Here is a 20,631-nt window from a genome sequence, read left to right as displayed (position 1 = left end):
TGTGACACAATCAATGGTGAGACAACTTTCCAAAAAAAACCAGTAGTTTCTTATAAAATATTTTTAAAGTAAATATTATTTACAAAATGAAAGAATATATCATACGGACAGATATTTAAAAAAAAAAATAATCAAAATTTTAATATTTTATAATAATTCATTCATTTTCAAACTACAATTTCTGAAAATAACTGACAAGTTTAAAAGTAATAATATATTATTGTGATCAATTAAAAATGTATCATTATTCTTGGACATAATTAAACATAATTAATATGAATCAAAAAGAAACTCCGCCCCCGGGTGGGCTTGAACCACCAACCTTTCGGTTAACAGCCGAACGCGCTAGCCGATTGCGCCACGGAGGCTTGGGTTTGCAGAATCTTTTTTTATACATAAAAATAACTTAAATTAGCTAGAATCCCCGTTAAAATTTAACCACATATCAGGTCGTGTCTAAATGTAGATTGTAAAAATGTTTTTATACTTGAAAATTTAACCAATATAATACTAAACATTTATAAAAATGTTATTTTAATAGTATACAAAATCCTATTGATATTGTATAAGATTAAAATTTAAAAAATGTTTATTGTATAAAAATTTAATATACAACAAAGTTGAAAGACTAAGATTAAATTATTTTTTTCTATCAAAAACCACTATTTTATTGAGAATTATTTTTTATAGATATATTTGTTTTAAAATTTAATTTAAAACTTGCTGAACACCATCATTAATTATTAGAACTAAAATAGATAAAGTTTTCATAAATGCTAGTATGATTAAAATTAGTCTAGAAATATAAGATTTTATTTATGTATTTGTAATAAAACTTTCATTACAACAATTAGGTCGTTTATCAATCTCTGTCTACATAAATTTAAAAAAATGACACTCATTATGATAGAGGTTAAGATATAGTCTTTTTAAAGAATTTAAAAACTCTTATAAAAATTTAATTAAAAAAGAAATTACATAATAATTTCATTTAATTTATCAAATTAATTTCCAATTATTTTTTCATAGTAAAAAATAATTCAACATTTTTGTTGTTTAATTTATTTATTTACTATATTATTTTATTAAAAATAATGATGACTTTTATATATGAAAATATTATCTACATATATGATAGTTGACAAATTGTTATTTATACATAAAGAATATTTTTATTGCAAGTTTTAACAAAAGTTGTGATTAATTTTTATATCATTATTTTTAATCATTTTATGGCTCATGATTATTTTAATATTTTTGCATTATTTAAATAGTTGATGAAGTAGTACTTTTTTTCTGTATTATTTTTATAAAATATTATTTTTGTATAGTAAGAAGTATTACTTTTTGTTTCTATAAAATTCGTGATTTGCAAGTATGTTGATGAAATATATTTACTTAAGAATAATTTGAAATAAAAAAAAATTTAAATGGTAGAGATATTTTAATATTGTCTTAAATACTTTATTAGTTTTTGAAAAAGTTTTTTTTTTATATAATTATAACAAATTAAGTGGTAAATATAGTTGTCAGGTGTTCAAAATTTAATTATAGTTGACTTAATTTTCCACATGAATAAAATTCATAAAACAACAATAATGATATAAAAAAAATATTAAAAAAATGAATTTTTTACTTATTAAATACCAACATCACAAAGGTTTCATTTTTTAAAACTATTCTAATAAAGATTAGCTTACTTAAATTGATTTTATCTAAAACTTTTAAAACAATAATTTTAAGTAAAATTATTTTTTAGTATAATTCATATGTAATATTTTTTTTCCAAAAGTTTGTTATAACTTTAACAATATTTTATTTACTGTATATAAAAATATACATAAACTTTATATATGTTAAATTTTAATTTCATGTTAAAATTACTTTATTAGATAATACCTAAATTTCTTTATATATATTTTAATCAAATTTTACAACTTTAAAATTAATCCAACAATTTTTATTTAAAAATTTTAAATTTAATTGCCACTTATTGGTAAATAAAATTATACTTTTTTATATCATTACTTTGTGCTATTGTAATAATGACAATTTTATACTATAATTTTATTCTTGAAAATAATAGTTAATGAAATTTATTAAGATTATTTTGTTAAAAAAAAAGTTAAATTATAGTAATATATGTTGCTATTTTTATTATAATTTTTAAATAGCATTTTTTTTTAAACTGGATTACTATAAATAAATAGTAAGAATTTTATGAAAAGCAATTTATTTGTTTAAAACACAAATAATTATGTGGTAAATAATTGAAGGTTACTACGACACTTTAGAAGAATATGGAGTAAAGTAAGGAAATCTAGGAGCAGAGTACAATCTGGAGTAAACTATATATAGATGAAAAAAAATTGAAAAATGGTCATTTTATAAACTTGTCAAAATCTTTAATTTAAGAAAAGTTTAATGTTTGCTTAATTTTAAAGTTTTACTTGGTCTAAATTTAATATTACAGTTACTATATTAATAGATATTATTTAATTTTATAAAAAAAAAATTAAATTTGCATAATTTAAAAAGAAAAATTTTAATATTATTATTTAAATATTCAAAAAAGTATTATTTTTTAAATACTTTACTTATTATAAATATATATGAATAACTTTTATTATTTAAATAATACTTTTAAAAAATAGTTAAACATATAAAAAAAAATTCTTTAACTTTATTTTTTTTTTAAATATTCACAAAAAAAAAAATTTGTTGTTAAAAAATAATTCTAATTTACTCAGCAGGTACAGCTGTTTTGGCTGCAGGTTCCATATTAGATTGGGCAGATTTTAATCCATTAGATAATGAACTGGTATTGCATTCTCCAACTGGTAAATTGTAAAGGCGTTGAATTTCAAAAACCAAATAAGCAACTATAGCTAATTGTAACATTGTTAGTAAAAAATTTTATGATATAGGTTATCGTAAATATGTATAAAATTGTTGTCAAATTTATACTAGATTACCAGACAATATTTGAATTTTAATAAATAATTTATACATATTTTAAAAATTGTTAAAAAAATATATAAACATAAATTTGTAAATATATCAAGATATCATTTTTTATCAATTTAAAATCAAATGATCCATATCATTAAACACAAATAAATAATATATTTTATAACATAAATAATTAAATATTATTTATATGTAACACTTTATTTAAAAAAAAATAAAAAAAAGTAAACTATTCGCAGATATTCAAATTTTTGAAAAATCAACAATTATTTTTTTATTATAATTCAAGTATATTTTCTTTTTCTTTTTTTATTTTCTTTAATCTTTTATCTAACAAAATTTTATTAGAATATAAATTATATTTTAATTTAGATTCTTTATGATAACTCTAAAAAGTTATTTTACTAAATTTAAGAAAAAAAAATTACCTTTTTATTAATTATAAAAGCTCTTACTCTTCGATTTGTATCAATTGGTTTAGAGTAATGTAACATAACTATTTTCCTTTCATTAGATGTCATTGAAACTTCTGTCGCTAGGATAACTTTAGCCAATTGTCTTTTATATTCATTACTTGTTGATTCAATATTTTCATATGTTCTAGTCATCATAGCTATTAATACATTAAATAACATAATACTAACAAAAACTTCAAACATAAAAAATAGTATTTTTCCAATGGTTGAAAATAATACATTTGGACAATTATTTATTTCAGAATATAATTTTGTAAATTCACCTAATGTCATAAAAAATAATCGTAAAATTGATTCATATGGTTTACAAATTATATTTGTAAATTCATTATTTCTTTCTTTATTAGAATCTATTCTATATCTTTCTTTTGTACAATTATGTATTTTATTATTTTGTTTTTGATCCATAAAAACACATCCTGTAAATAATATATAAAATGCCTGTGAAAATCCTATAAGAAAGATACTATAGATAATTATAAATCTTATCATATCTTTAGCTATTATATCATAGATAATCAAAACAAAAGGACCAACATATTTGATAGCTCTACAATAAAATAAAAAATGAATTGTTGTTAAGATGACACTTATTATTCCCAGTGAATCTTCTATTCCTGTAGTATCTTTACCAAGTAAACATAAAAATCTTAAATTTGTCATTATTAAAACTAATATCAATGAAAATTTGTACATTAATTTTTCTGGAAATGCTTTGTAAATATTCCACCATCGTAAATATCCTAAATGTTTAAGATCATTTAATTCTAGAACCACTTGAATTAATGACATTAATGAAACTAAGATTTCAAAAATAAAGCTTACTTGAAAATTATTTGACATTCTATTATGACAGATATCAGATGAAGTAATAGTTGGTCTTGAGATAAAAGCCACAACAAAAAAACAATAATATATAAAATAAAATATAAAAGATTTGATTAATTTTTGTTTTCCAAATGAATTCCATTTAGCTTTTAAAAGTTCTTCTAATAAACCATCTAACATTTTTAAATGTTTATCTTCTCTTCCATAGACAATCAAACTTAAAGCTGATTCATAATTAATTGTTCCTGTATCTTGATCTATACTATCAATCTTTGCTAATGGATAAGAAAATGAATTAAAATTTCCATGTCTCCAGACAAGTGATTTTTCTAAATTTAATATTTTTTCAAAAGTACTTTTTTTACCTAATTTTGCTGATAATGTTAATGGTGTAAGATTTAATTTATTACTATTTGTTAATTTTCCACCAAGTTCATAGAGTAAATTTATTGCATCACATTGTTCATGAATTACAGCCATATGCATTGGTGTATTACCATTATAATCTTTTACTGTTGGATCAGCTTTAAAAACCCTTAACAATCTTATACAATCTAAGTTATTTGTACTGGAGGCAAATGATAAAGGATACTCACCCATATATGATTTTCCCTCATAATTTGTGTCAAGAGACATCTCAACATACTCATGTTTAATATTATCCCATCTTGTATCTCTTTGATCAATTGTAGAAAAGAAAGCTCCATAACAACGTTGATTGAAATCAGCTCCATTTTTTAATAAAAAATAAGTCATTTCAATATCACCATTTATAATAGATTGATGAAGGGGTGACAAACCATAACATTGTTCAGATATCATAAAATCATTTACCAATTTAGGAAATTTTTTAATAATTCTTTTAGCTAATAAATAATGAATTGGGGAACTTTTTAACATACAAACACCAATAATTGTCTCACCAATATAACCACGTTCCTCAAGTTTCCATATAATTTCTCTATGTTTAACATCACCTTTTCCTCCATCAATCATTTTTAATGCTTTCCTTACATTATTTTGATTTTTTCCATAAAAATTTAACTCATTAATATCTTTATTTTCTATTTTTGAGGAAAAATTTTTTTCTTTTATTTTTTTAGTTTGATTTAACCTTTGAATTTGGCGAATTTTAATTAACTCTGATATATGTATTATTTTTCCTTTTCCATCATTATACATAAATTTTATTAACTTAATTTAACTTTATATAAATATTATCAATATAAAACTTACTTTTTTTTCAATATACTCATCAATAAATGAATAATCACCACTTTGTAAAGAATATCTCATCCAATTTATTAATTCTCCATCATTATTCATTCCTACAAATTTGTAAATTTCTTTTTCATAATTTTCATTAATATTAAATTCTCCACCATAATCAGTATTCATTTTAAAAATAAAAAAAAATAAATAAATATATGGATATACTATTAATTATAACATTTTTATCTATAAAATATTTTTTAGCACGTATACTAAAATTAAATATAAGTTATAAACTTATCAAAAATTATGTAGAAATCGTGATTAATGAAATAATTATAATTATTATATTAAAATGTCACAATAAAAAATACTGTAAATTAATATTTTAATTGAAGTATACATGATATTATTTTATAGATAATAATTATCTAATATATAAATTTGTCAATAAAATGTTTCAATAAATAAATCAACTATTTTGAATTGTTTTTATTACATTAAAAAATATTGTTAAATCATCTCATTTAGAAAATATATTTCAAATGACAAAGTCAAGTTGTAAAAATTTTATCACTTTGAAACACAAGAACAAGATATTTCACCTGAATGATGGAATATTTTATCTCATCCATAGCTTTAGGTATTATGTATGCCTAACTTTCTTTGATGCTTTTGTAAAAATTTTCATTAATTATTCTAGAAAATGAAACATAAATATTTGTTAATTCATATTATGAAATATCAATTGACATAATATGAAAAAAAGGTAGCATAAAACAGGTGAAAATAAAAGTAAAAAGATGAACTTTTTTAGGAAAAAAAAGACAATAGGCTTTTTTTTATGTATTCATCATCAAACAAAATTAATGCAGAAATACCAATTAATGTTTTTTTTTTAATTTTAGTCATCAATGGATATAGATTAAATCAAAATCTTTTTTTATAAGATTAATAAGTAGTATAAATAAAAGAGTAAAAATAGTTTTTGGTATCATGATAATTATCTAATTTTGCATTAAATTCAAAAATTGACTTTTAGACAAATTTTCCTATTTCCTTTTTTTTTATTTTAAAATAAATCTTTATCTGAACCATAAATTATTTTACTTATATCAAAAGTATAACCATTGAAACTAAGAAATTTTATTAACTTTAATTAATATAGAAAAAAGAAATAAGAATAAAAAAAAGTGTAAATTTTAATTATTAATTTATATTGAATCATAATAATTTTTATACAAATACAGTTATTCCAATAAATATTAAAAAAGTGATTTTAATAATTGCTAAGAGTTCATTTGATTATACTTTTAGTGAACAAATAAGTAAATTATTAAATAAAAAGCTATATAGAATCAGTGTGTTTTATAAGATATTTTTAAAAATGAAATATTTTTCTAAAAATTTATTGTATTTAATATTTTTATGTTTGTTATTGGTTAATAAAATAACATCTTTGGAAACTAAAAATACTTTATTAAATGATTTCAAGAAAATTAGTTATTATACAGTTAATTTAAAAACAGTTTGTGTATGTAATAACTTTTTATTTTATAATGAAAGTAATGCAAAAGAATATCAACAATGTTTATTAAAAAAAACAATTGAAACAAAAGATTCTTGTCAACCAAATGAAAGAAGTAAAGGAAAAAAAATAGATGATTTTAAATATAAATATTTAATTGGAGAATATGATGGTAAATATCTTACAGAGATAAATCCATTTAGCGAGAAATATAGAAAACATGTATGGGGAGATTGTAGTCCCAATTGTTTTAAAAAACTCAACAAATCGGATTTAGAATATAGAGTAAGTTATAGGAAGAATATAATTAAATATTAATATTCAGATTTTAAAAGAACTAAATAGTTATAGAAAATTACATGGTGCTGATAAACTTTCTCTTGATAAAAAATATAGTAAATTGGCTAAAAAGATATCATATGAGTATTTTGAGAAAAACAATTACGACATTTGTCATAACACTACTGCATATGGTTGTATTCAGTTATTTTCAGAAACTGATCAGGCTCATCTTGGAGTTACAAAATTATATAATAACTTACTTTGGTATTATAACTGGAAAGAAAATTCTTTTAAACATTTTTTATTACATCCAATTCAATTGATTTGGAAAAAAGCACGTAATATTGGTATTCATATTTCAGAATTAAATTCTGTTACCTGTATCTTCTTAACTTTTTCATCCAAAGTAAAAAATGATAAAAATTATAAAAAAAATGTTTCACCAGTTTTGAAAAAATATATTTTGGAGTATGGAAGTTTTAAAGAATGACATGAATCTTCGGGTAAATAATTAAAAAAAGTGGAATACTTTAACAGTAGTGAATGAACTTTTTTTGGTAAAAAAAAAGAATTTACTAAATCACTGGTTTTATCAATTAATTATTGTAAAAAAAGTCATAACAAATTCCCATTTAAAATAAATAATTGTAATAGTTATCAGTACTTTTTTCCTCTAAAAATGACATTTAATTTATATATAATATCTCTTTTAAAAAGTAAAAAAGATTATTACTATGTTTAATGAAATACATAAATATCTTTGACTCTATGATATTGTAAATGAGATTAAAAATATCCAAAACAACCATCAATTTGTTAAGAATAACAAGATGACGTGATCATTCTGGTGTAATATTTTGAAAAAAAAAATGAAAAAAAGGAGAATAAAATGATGGTAATAACAAGATAGAGAAAGCTTAACAAAAAGAATATAGCTCAAGGTGGAATGAGATAACTTATAATTAAATAATTTCATTTACATTAATTTGTTTATTATTGCTTTCTGATAAATTATTATTTAAATAAATATATTTTTAATTAAAAACTACATTATGAAGCACCAACAAGTATTAACTGGAAATACATCTGTAAAAATTTCCCACAAAAAGTATATAGAACTTTTTTTTAGTTAGTTAACAATAAAAGAAGCACCAGGTTGTACTTAACAATACCAAAAAAGCATGATATTTTTATATCACCAAATTATAAACATAAAAGTTTTAAATTTTAAACTTTTGTTTATCTTTTTAATAATTTTTAATTTTTCTCATACTTCCGCAAATATTTGACTCCACCTACAATATTTTTTAGAATAATAATTTATCATTTGTAAATAATTGCTTTGAGATAAAATAATAACACTTTATCATATAAAATTAAGACATAAATTTATGTTTACAATAATTATAACTTTTATCAAATTAAATATTATACAAAATATAGTTTGAAAATTAATGTCAAAATAAAAATTGATTAAAAAACCAATTTTTAAATTTTAGAATACAATTGACTCAATATATAAAACACAGCTATCATTTTATTCTCAAAATGTAGAAAAAAGTTTTTTATTAACTTTATTATAAAACAAAAATTAGGGTAAAAGCACAAAATTATAAATTTTTTTTTATGTTAATTGTAAAAAAGCTTGTTTAAATAATAATTTTTTGTAAATGATACCAACAGGTACTATGGATAAAAGTAAGCAAAAAAAATTTTTTTTTAATAATAATTAATTAACCTTTTATATGATCATTAAATCCTGTTAATTTACTTCTTTTTTTTATAAATGTGACGTTATTTTCTTCAAGATTTTTTATATTCAATTAGGATTTTTTTTGTACCAGAAGGAAATAACTTTATTTAATTCATGTAAACTAGATAATCATGGTACGCAGAAACAGCTAATCAATTGTAATGAAGTTAATTAAAAAATATAATTAAAGAAGCATAAATTTTTGATTATAAATCATTTTTTTTTGTAATAAATATCAAAAATTATCTATTAAATTTGTATAACATAACTTAAAATAAAAAAATATTAATTACTACAATAAATGGTGGCTTTTTAATTTGAACTAAAAACAAATTTCATTTAAAATTACTTATATCTTAATCATTTACTTGTAGTATTTTAAATTAAATGATTAACAAACTTTTTACATTAATGGTAATTTTAATATATTTAATAAACATTATGAAAAAAATTTAAATAAGTTGTCATTTTTATATATATAAAAAAATTAAGTAAAACTTAGTAATAAAAAAAATTCTTAAAATTTAAATTTATGAATCAAAAATGTCTACATTACTGAAAAATGAGCACAATATCACAAGTACTATTTAAAAACATTAATTTGCAACAATTGCTAAAAATAACATCATTTATTTATATGACAATTAATAATTTACTAATTGTTGTGATTCTTGATTTGCAAAAATTGAAAGATAAATTATTTAAATTATACTTTTGTGTAAGATAAACATAAATTTTTATATAAAAGCGCAGAAATCTACTTTAATTTTATCTAACTATTTAAAAAATGAAACATTTATTGAGTATTTTATGGAATTTATTATTTTTAATTACACTTTCACAGTGTGAAGATTATTTTGGAAAAGAAAAAGAAATCGCAAGTGTTTCTGAAACTGATCCATATCCAGTTTATGTTTATAGAATTGGAACAAAATTTGTCTATGAATGCAATAATTTTTACTTTTTTAAAGAAAATTATGCAAAACAGTATCATTTATACTTATATTCTAAAAAAAATGGAACAATAAATCCTAATTATAGACCAAAAGAAGGAAAAAAATATATACCAATGTTAGAATTTAGACATAAATATTTAATTGGTCAATTTATAGATGAAAGTTTTTATAACATAAATATGTTTAGTAAATTTATTCACGATCGTATATGGGGATCATGTGATCACGATTGTGCTTCAAAAAATAACTTTAAAGAATTTAAAAAAAGAGTAAGTTTAGATAAAAAGTATTAAAATAATTTTTTTTTAGTCTTTGGAAGAATTAAACGAATATAGAAAATTACATTACGCAAATAAACTTTATACTTCTGAATCTCTTGATAAAATTGCGCAAAAAGAAGCAGATAGATATATAAAAACAAAAGGAGATCAAACATGTAAACTAAAAGATGATTATGGTTGTGTTACTTCTAAATTATATAAAACATTTATTACATTCTTTATTCAAACATTATATGATGAGTTACTTCTTACTTATAGATGGAAAAAGAAATATTTAAAAAGAAAACATTTACATTTGGTACAATTAATTTGGAGAAAAGCAAAATATATTGGTATTGGTATAGCTAAAGAAAAAGATTGTGTTTATTTAGTCTTAGCATTTTCTTCTAAAGTAAAAACTCATTCAGGTTACAAATATAATGTTTTACCAATTAGAAATAAATATATTTTAAAGTACAGAAATCTTATATGAACTCAATATGTTTGAAAATCAAAGATATCATCCAATATCAATAAAATTGTAAAACTATTAAATTATTATTTTTATCATTTATATATTTAAAAGAAATTTTGGAAAGTTTGTATTCAATAAAAAGTTTTACAATAAACATTAATATATTTTATTTTTTTAAACTTAAATACAATTAGAGATAGGTATAACTACTTATTAAAAAAAAATTTCATACAACTTAAAAGAGGATCTCTTTTAGAGTCACTGACGTACTGAAATTAAAAATATTAAAATAAATAAAGTATTTGAAAAGTTTTAAACAATTTAACTAAATATATAGTAAATGCAACATTTGATAATTGATAAAAGTAAAAAAAGTTTAAAAAAAGGTTTCAACAAAATTTTTTATTATATTCAAATTTATAAAAAAAAAATTTTTTTCACAAATAACCAAAATTATCATATTAAAAATTTAAAAGCAAATTTTTAGAAAAAAAATCTAAAACATAGCGTATATTTCAACATTGTAATCAATTAATGATAAAACGATCTGCTACAACCAGAAAACATTTTTCAGTATGTACTTCTCAAAAAAAAACACAATTCTAACCACCAATTAACTTTTTCATCTAGCACTGAAATGGACCATAACAAAGAAGCAAAATGTTTAACTTTTGAGAAAGATGTCAAAGGAAGAAAGAGAAAAATAATTGAGAACGATGAATCCATTAACAGTGGTTCAAGCGATGTTAACTTAAATACATCCACAAATAATCTTAAAGTCGAATTTAATGACGTTCAAGATCAAGCACAAGTAATTTAAGTAATATTACCAAATAAGAGAATTAAGTTGACTTGCGTAGAACGTATTGAAGACAAAATTTACATTGAACTAGCACTTACAAAAACTTAATTTTAAACTCACTGAAGTACTAAATTTTTTTGCAAAATTAAATTTTTAATATATGTATGATTTTTTAACTAATATAATAAATAAACAAAAAAATAAAAAGTAAATAATATTAAAATAAATTTTTCAATAACAACTTTATTAAAAAATCTACTATCAACTTTTTTAATTTTATTTTAAAATTTGCTTTTAATATTTTTTATGATAAATTTGGTTATTTATGCAAAATTTTTTTTAAATTTGAATATAATAAAAAATTTTTGTTAAAACTTTTTTAAATTTTCTTTTTCTTATTATCAATTATCAAATGTTGCATTTACTAAATATTGAATTAAATTGTTTAAAATTTTTTAAATACATTATTTTTTTAAATTTTTATTAATTCATTAAGCCAGTGACTCTAAAAGTGATCCCATAAAAGATCTACATCCCACGCATTTCAAAATATATATGCATTTATTTTTTAGTATTTTTATTAATATTATATCTTGAAAAATTTTTTAACATTTTTTTCTTTAATTTAACAGAAAAAAAATCAAATTAAAAAATATAAAAACTATGCAAAAATTAAACATAAAAGATAAATTTATCAAAAATTATGAATAATTCGCTATTATTAAAAGAATTAGAAAAAAGAAAATTAAATATCACAATAGAAATGTTTTAATATAATACTTCATGAAAATATTCAAAATAATTTTTTAAAATATAAAATTAACATAAAAAAATTAATAATAAATAAATAAATCATTTAATTAAAAATTGTTTATTGACATAACAAAAATATTTAATGCTTAAAATTCACTTAATATTTCAAATGTTTGAATAATATTTTACAAGTTTAATTGTAAAGTGATAAAAAAAAAATAATTTCATATAAATGTTAAAGAATTTTATTCCATCCATTGTTATATGGCACCATGAATATCTGATTTTTTTTATTTTTTATAAAATTTTTATTTTCTTTCAAAAAAATTTATAAATATTTATTAAAAAATATCAAAAGAACACATAGTATGAAAATAAAAAATACAAAAGAAAAAGAATTAGAAAAAAAGAAAGATAATAGATTCCGTAAAAATATTCATTGTAAAGTAAAATCAATAAGAATTATGAAATTTTGACTTTTTGAAATATTAATCAAAACACAATTCACTTAAATCAAATCCTTCTTTAATACTATCAACAAATGCTATAAATAAAAGTACATAAAATAATTATTTGTATTATAATAATTAACTAACCTTGCATTGGATCTAAAAATTGATATTTAGAAGATTCTATCGCTTCATTTTTTTCCATCTTTAATGTAACATTATTAAAATTATTAATCATTGTATTTGATTTTGACAATATAATACCAGAAGAACATATTTTTATTTCACCACTATTTATTGAATAATCATTGTAATTGAAAGATTTTGTCAAAGTTAGAGGACATGGTTGAAAAAAGTTAGAATGAAGAAAACGTAAATTTGTATGAGAGATCATATTTTTTTTATTATAGAAACATTTATTGTATATTAAAAAAAACCTTTTTTAGAAAACAGTTTTATTTCAAAAATTAATAATGATTGTATGCATGATTTTTCATAAGAAAATTTAACATTTAAAAGTAATTTTTAAGAGTCATATTTCTTACTATTAGAAATAATGTTTCCACAATTCAAATTCAGAAATAAATGTTATTTAAAATCACAACTCATACTATATACTTTTATTTTTTTGTATAATAAAAAATTAAACAAATTAATAATTATTATTAAACTGCAACTATTTTTTAATGAAATAATTATCATGTAAATATTGCTATTTTATTAAATTAACATTATTAAATAAATAATTTATATAAATCTATAATTTTTTAAATTATAAGAAGTCTTATTTATCTTGACAAAATAGATAGAAAAATTTGATTTTCTAAGATATAACTAGAAAAATATCAAAATTATCTAATTAATATTATGAAAAATATCTATATTAAAATAATTTTAATTTTTATTCATAAAAGTTTAAAAATCAAAAATCATTAAAAAAGTTAATTTAAATAAATTTAGGAATATAATTTTTTATACTTTTAAAGTACAAGCATAAAATTAATTATAAAAATGCTTAAATAAATTCTTTTTTGTCATAGGATATTTTAAAAATGAAATACTTATTAAAAGTTTTATTTAATGTATCAATTTTTATTATATTATTAATATCCTCAACTAAATCTAAAAAACCAGACCTAAAAAAGTATATAAAACGTATTACTTTAACCTATTACACAGCTGATTTAAAGAGAGTATATGTATGTAATAATTATTTATTTTACAATGAAACAAAAGCATTATTATATCATGAGTTAATAACGAATAATTATAGAAAAGTTAATAGCAATTTTAAACCACTAGGAGGAACAAAAAATAAAATTAAAAAAATGAAAAATAAATATATAATTGCAGAAAAAAATGAAGGATTTTTTTATGAAATAAATCCTTTTAGTGAAAGATATAAAGGACATGTATGGGGTGATTGTGATGAATGTTTTAGTAATATTACAAATTCAGAATTTAGAAGTAGAGTAAGTTTAGAAAAAAAAGTAAAATATATATTTTTAATTAGGTGTTGAAGGAACTAAACTTTTATAGAAAACTACATGGTGTACCTCCTGTTTCTTATCATTCAAAATATAATAATTATGCTAAAGAAGAGGCAAAAAAGTTTTTAAAAACTCATAAAAATTCTAGTTGTGTTACAAAAACTAAATTTGGTTGCGTTTATTTGGAACTGTCAAATTATTATGCTCATTTAGCTATCAGTGCATTATATGAAAAATTATTGGCATATTATGACTGGAAAAACAATCTTTATAAATCAAATTTAGAAACGGCAATACAATTAATTTGGAAAAAAGTAAAGTATATTGGAATTGGTTTTGCACAAGAAGATGACCATGTTCATATATTTTTAACATTTTCATCTAAAGTTAAAAATGATAAAGACTACAAAAAAAACGTCCGTCCAGTCATGAAAAAATATATTAAAAAGTATGGAACTTTATTAAAACCAATTTCATATTGAATGGAAAAATGAAACTAATAAATGAATTTTTAATACAAAAAAATTTTATTAATATAAAAATGATAATATCGTTAAATATTTAATTTTATCAAAAGACAATTACAGAAGAATTTGTAATAAATTATTATTCAATGATAATAATTTATATGGTTTTTTGGTAAATTACTTTTTTATGTATTAAAAAGTTAGTATATAGCATAAACAACCATTTTAAAATATTTACTTTTACAATAATTAAATTATATATTTCTTAAATTATATATTTAAATATACAAAGTTTAATACAATAAAAAATAAAAATAGTAAAAATTTTGAATAAAAAAAAAGTCATTTTTTCAATGTAAATTTTTAAAAAAAAATTGAAATATAAGTACAAAATTATGACTTTTTCTGTGTTAACAGTTGCAAAAAAATTTTTGATAAAAATTTGTACTAGATAAAATGATAAATATCATTACTAAAATAATATTGAACAAATTTTTGAAATTTTATGTTTAATATAATTTTTTATGAATCTATTTAATTCATTTAACTTTGCAATTTTGATTCAACCATGCTTAAATCATTCATTTTTCCAATTCTCATCTTGATATTTTAGATAGATAAATATATACTAGAAATGGTTTTTTAAGATATATTTATTTTCTGGACTAATAAGTTATTAAAATAGCATTTGAAATTTTGAGTAACAAAAATTATAATCTAAAAAAAAGTTTTTAGAAGACATATTAATAAGTATTGTACAAATTGTAAAATTTTAAGATTTGTTAAAAAAATGAAACATATTTTTTTAATATTTTTGCATGTATATTACTTTTTATTTTAATTTTAATATGTAAAATAACTTCTGAAAATGTTAAAACAAATTCAATAAAAAGTAAAAAAAAAAACAATTTAGAAGCTTTTCCTAAAATCACTTTTGAATTAAATACTATAGGCTTGGTTCTGAAACAATACTTGAATGTAATGGTTATATTTTTTCTAATAAAATTTTTACAATTTATTATTATCGTTATTGGTGGTCCAATACAACAGATGACAAAGAATCTGTACCAACCAATAGGAGAAAATAAAAGATTTGACATAAATAATGTTCAAAATAAATTTTTAATTAAAGAATAAAGTACTGGTATGTATTTTCATAAGAATCCATTTAGTAATAAAATTCATTCATATGTATGAAATGGTTGTGATTATAACTTTTATTCAAAAAATAATTTTAAATAATTTTAAAAAATGTATGTTTAGATAAAAACTATTAATTTAAATTTTATTAAATTTTTGGAAGAATTAAACAAATACAAAATAACATTACGCAAATAAATTTTATAATGATGACCATCTTGATAAAAATACATAAAAATGAAGCAGATAAATATATAAAAAAACAAAAAGAGATTAAAAATTTGATCTTAAGAATAATTATGGTTGTAATACTTCTATATTATATAAAACATTTATTACTTTTTTCATTCAAACATTATATGATGAGGTACTTCTTAGTTATAAAAGGGAAAGAAATATTTAAAAAGAGAACATATTCATTTGGTACAGTTAATTTGGAGAAAAGCAAAATATATTGGTATTGATATGGCTGGAGATAAAAATTTTGTTTATTTTGTTATGACATTCACATCTAAAGTAAAATCTTATTCAAGTTACAAGTATAATGTTTTACCAATTAAAAATAAATATATTTTAAAGTACCGAAGTCTTATTTGAATTTAATATGTTTTAAAATCAAAGACATTCTCCAATATCAATCAAACTGCAAAATTATTAATTTTATCAATTATGAGTTTTAAAAAAATTATAGAAATTTTATATTCAATAAATAGTTTTACAATAAACATTAATATATTTTATTTTTTTAAACTAAAATATAATTTGGTAATGAAATAATAATTAATTTAAAAAAAAATTTCATGTAACGCATTAGATTTCCATTACACTTATTTCAAAATATAAATAATTTTGTTTTTTAATTTTATAAAATATTTATTTCTCCTCAAATAAAATTATAAATATTTATTAAATAATATCAAAAAGACAAAAGAAATATAGTAAGAAAATAAAACAATTTAAAAGAAAGATAATAGATTCCGTTAAAATATTCATTGTAAAGTAAAATTAATGAAAATTTAGAAGTTATGCATTTTTAAATCATTAATCAAAACACAATTCACTTTAATCAAATCTTTCTTTACTATTATCAACTAGAGATAAAAATAAAAGTACATAAAATATATATTTGTATCATAATAAATAGCTAACCTTGTATTGGATCATAAAAAAGATATTTAGAAGATTCTATCGTTATTTTTTTCATCTTTAATGTAATATTATCTATATTATTGATCATAGTAATTGAAGTATTGTGTCAAAGTTAGAGAACATGGTTAAAAAAAGAATGAAGAAAACGTAAATCTGTATAGTAAATCATATTTTTTTTATCAAAAAAACACTTATTGTATATTAAAATAATAAATCACTTTCATATAAACAATTTATATGTTAAAAAGATATTAAAAATCGCATATATGATTTTTGATAACAAAGTTTAACATTTAAAAGTGTGTTTTAAAAAATATATTTCTAACTATTAGGAGTAGTGTTTTCATAATTTAAATTCAGAAATTAATGTTTTAAAAAATTACATCGTATATCACATACATTTATTTTTTTTGTGTAACATTCAAATTTAACACATTAATAACTATTTTTAGAAAAAAATTTTTATCCAAATATTGCTATTTTTTTAAATTAAAATAACATTATTACAAAAATTATTTAAATAAATTTTTAATTTTTTAAAATATAAGAAATCTTATTTAACTTGAAAAATTTATAAATTTAATTTTATGAGATGGAAAAGTTTGATTTTCTATGATAAAATTAGAAAAATATTAAAATTACCTAATTACTTTTCTAAAAAATATTTATATTAAAATGATTTTAATATTATTCATAAAAGTTTAATAATTAAAAATTATTTAATAAGTTAATTTAAATATTTATTTTTTTTAAACTTTTAAAGTACAGGCATAAAAATTAATTATAAAAAGGTTTAAATGATTTTTTTTTGACATAAAATATTTTAAAAATGAAATATTTTTTAAAATTTTTTTTACTCGAATTAATTTTTATTACATTATTAATATCTTCAATTATATCTAAAGAACCAACTCTAGAAGAATTNATTATTTATTTTACAATGAAACAAAAGCATTATTTTATCAAGATAAAATATACGACGATTATAAAAAAATTAAGAGCAAATCTACACCAGATGGAGGATATAAAAATAAATTGAAAAAATTGAAAAATAAATATATAATTGGAGAAAGAAGAGCAGGACATTTTTATGAAATAAATCCTTTTGTAGAAAAATTTGGAGAAAAAGTATGGGGTGATTGTCGCTCTTGTTATCATGAAATTTTTACTACAATTTTTAGAAAGAGAGTAAGTTTAGAAAAAAATGTAAAATTTATATTTTTAATTAGGTGTTGGAAGAAATAAACTATTATAGAAAACTACATGGTGTACCTAAAGTTTCTTATCATTCAAAATATAATAACTATGCTAAAGATGAAGTTAAAAAGTTTTTAAAGACTGGTAAAAGTTCTAGCTGTGATAAACAAACTAAATTTAAGTGCGTTTATATGGCACTGCCAGATTCTCAAGCTCATTTAGTTATCAGTACATTATATGAAAAATTATTAGCTCTTTATGATTGGGAAAAGAATGTTTATAAATCAAAATTAGATCCAGCAATACAATTAATTTGGAAAAAAGTAAAATATATTGGAATTGGTTTAGCTCAAAAACAATACCATCTTCATATGTTTTTAACATTTTCATCTAAAGTTAAAAATGATAAAGACTACAAAAAAAATGTTCGTCCAATCATGAGAAAATATATAAAACTGTATGGAAAATTACCTAAAAAAAGTAAATTTACAATGAATTCTAAGGCAGAATAATTTTATCTTTTTAAAGTGATAAAATTGTTAGATATTTAATTTTATTAAAAGACAATTACAGAGGAATTTGTAATAAATCATTTTTCAATGATAATAATTTTTAAGGTTTTTTGGTAAATTACTTTTTATTGTATTAAAAAATTAGTATATAACTTAAAAACTTAAACAAACATTTTAAAATATTTACTGTTACAATAATTTAATTATATATTTCATAAATTAGATATTTAAATATACAAAGTTTAATACAATAGAAAGTAAAAGTAGTTAAATTTTTTGGCCTAAACAAAATCTATTTTAAATGTAAATTTTTTAAAAAAAGAATTGAAATAAAAGTACAAAATATTGAATTTTTCATAGTTAACAGTTGCAAAAAAATTTTAAATTGAAATCATGTATTAATTATTGTTTTTATGTGCAAAGTATGAGTTAAATAAGAAGATATTTAAAAGATAGCATTTTATTTCATAACATTGATCAAAACTGATCATTACAATAACTACTGATGTTTTTATATCTTATAAGGGCATATCTATATAATCTAATGACAAATATCACAAATAAAATAAATATCATTTGTAAAATAATATTGAACAAATTTTTGAAATTTTATGTTTAAAATAATTATTTGTGAATCCTCTTAGTTCGATTAACTTTGCAATTATGATTCAACCATCCCTGAACCAATCATTTTTCCAATTCATCTTGATAGTTTAGCTAAATAAATATATACAAGAAATAATTTTTCAAAAATATATTTATTTTTTTGATCAATAAATTAAAAAATAGCATATAAAATTTTAAGTAAGAAAAATTTTAATCCAAAAAAAAAGTTTTTAAAAGACAAATTAAAATATATTTTATAAAATTTTAAGATTTGTTAAAAAAAAATGAAAAATGTTTTTTTTTTAATATTTTTTCATGTATATTACTTTTTAATATATTTTTAATAGGTAAAATATATTTTGAAAATGTAAAAACAAATTCAATAAAAAGTAAAAAAAAAAACAATTTAGAAGCTTTTCCTAAAATCACTTTTGAATTAAATACTATAGGCTTGATTCTGAAACTGTTCTTGAATGTAATGGTTTTATTTTTTCTAATAAAATTTTTACAATAGATTATTAACGTAATTTGTAGTTCAATACAACAGATGACAAAAAATCTGTACCAACCAACAGGAGGAAATAAAAAATTTAACATAAATAATCTTCAAAATAAAATTTTAATTAAAGAATATAGTGCTGGTATGTATTTTCTTTAAAATTTATAAAATATTAAAATTCATTCATATGTATTAAATGATTGTAAATATAACTTTTATTAAAAAAATAATTTTAAAGAAATCAAAAAAAGACTTAAATTTAGGTAAAAACTATTAAATTAATTTATTTAGTCTTCAGAAGAATTAAACGAATATAGAAAATTACATTACTCAAAAGAACTTCATAATGCTGAATCCCATGATAAAATTGCGTAAAAAAGAAGCAGATAAATATCTGAAAACAAAAGGAGATCAAAATGTAAGCTTAAAGATAATTATAGTTGCATTACTTAAAATATAAAAAACATTTATTTTTTTTTATTTAAACATTATATGATGATGTACTTCTTAGTTATAGATGGAAAAGAAATATTTAAAAAGAAAACATTTACATTTGGTACAATTAATTTGGAGAAAAGCAAAATATATTGGTATTGGTATAACTAAAGAAAAAGATATTGTTTATTTTGTCTTATCATTTTCATCAAATTAAAATCTTATTCAAGTTATAAGTATAATGTTTTACCAATTAGAAATAAATATAATTGAAAGTACTGAAATCTTATATAAATTCGATATGTTTGAAAATCAAAAACATCCATTTATATCAAAAAACTTGCAAAACTATTAAATTATTAGTTTTATCAATTATGAATTTTAAAAAAATT

General features: G+C 18.9%; 7 protein-coding genes across 7 annotated transcripts; 5 read left to right on the top strand and 2 right to left on the bottom strand.

Moving 5' to 3' along the window:
• Positions 1–3,247: 3,247 nt before the first annotated feature.
• Positions 3,248–5,672, bottom strand: SRAE_1000183400 (Nanchung; the record flags this gene model as incomplete). Its single annotated transcript, XM_024648838.1, has 6 exons — positions 3,248–3,358; positions 3,399–3,865; positions 3,914–4,095; positions 4,141–5,140; positions 5,177–5,468; positions 5,511–5,672. The coding sequence occupies 6 exons, from the start codon at positions 5,670–5,672 to the stop codon at positions 3,248–3,250; spliced, it is 2,214 nt and encodes a 737-aa protein (XP_024502775.1).
• A 1,201-nt stretch (positions 5,673–6,873) lies between these two features.
• SRAE_1000183300 (CAP domain-containing protein) lies at positions 6,874–7,786 on the top strand (the record flags this gene model as incomplete). The annotated part of the gene is made up of 2 exons (XM_024648837.1): positions 6,874–7,299; positions 7,340–7,786. The coding sequence occupies 2 exons, from the start codon at positions 6,874–6,876 to the stop codon at positions 7,784–7,786; spliced, it is 873 nt and encodes a 290-aa protein (XP_024502774.1).
• A 2,050-nt stretch (positions 7,787–9,836) lies between these two features.
• Positions 9,837–10,165, top strand: SRAE_1000183200 (Hypothetical protein; the record flags this gene model as incomplete). The annotated part of the gene is made up of 2 exons (XM_024648836.1): positions 9,837–10,120; positions 10,162–10,165. 2 exons carry the CDS (start codon positions 9,837–9,839, stop codon positions 10,163–10,165), a joined length of 288 nt encoding a protein of 95 aa, XP_024502773.1.
• A 19-nt stretch (positions 10,166–10,184) lies between these two features.
• On the top strand, positions 10,185–10,758 carry SRAE_1000183100 (CAP domain-containing protein; the record flags this gene model as incomplete). The annotated part of the gene is made up of 2 exons (XM_024648835.1): positions 10,185–10,274; positions 10,315–10,758. 2 exons carry the CDS (start codon positions 10,185–10,187, stop codon positions 10,756–10,758), a joined length of 534 nt encoding a protein of 177 aa, XP_024502772.1.
• A 2,025-nt stretch (positions 10,759–12,783) lies between these two features.
• SRAE_1000183000 (Hypothetical protein) lies at positions 12,784–13,138 on the bottom strand (the record flags this gene model as incomplete). The annotated part of the gene is made up of 2 exons (XM_024648834.1): positions 12,784–12,839; positions 12,892–13,138. The coding sequence occupies 2 exons, from the start codon at positions 13,136–13,138 to the stop codon at positions 12,784–12,786; spliced, it is 303 nt and encodes a 100-aa protein (XP_024502771.1).
• Positions 13,139–13,796: 658 nt separating this feature from the next.
• Positions 13,797–14,716, top strand: SRAE_1000182900 (CAP domain-containing protein; the record flags this gene model as incomplete). Its single annotated transcript, XM_024648833.1, has 2 exons — positions 13,797–14,216; positions 14,258–14,716. The coding sequence occupies 2 exons, from the start codon at positions 13,797–13,799 to the stop codon at positions 14,714–14,716; spliced, it is 879 nt and encodes a 292-aa protein (XP_024502770.1).
• Positions 14,717–17,926: 3,210 nt separating this feature from the next.
• SRAE_1000182910 (CAP domain-containing protein) lies at positions 17,927–18,699 on the top strand (the record flags this gene model as incomplete). Its single annotated transcript, XM_024648832.1, has 2 exons — positions 17,927–18,178; positions 18,220–18,699. Coding segments are annotated over 2 exons (732 nt in total), but the record flags the coding sequence as incomplete, so codon positions are not given.
• Positions 18,700–20,631: the final 1,932 nt, after the last annotated feature.

Source organism: Strongyloides ratti (assembly GCF_001040885.1).
Source record: "Strongyloides ratti genome assembly S_ratti_ED321, chromosome : 1".
NCBI lineage: Eukaryota > Metazoa > Nematoda > Chromadorea > Rhabditida > Strongyloididae > Strongyloides > Strongyloides ratti.
This window is presented reverse-complemented; position numbering and strand designations above follow the sequence as displayed.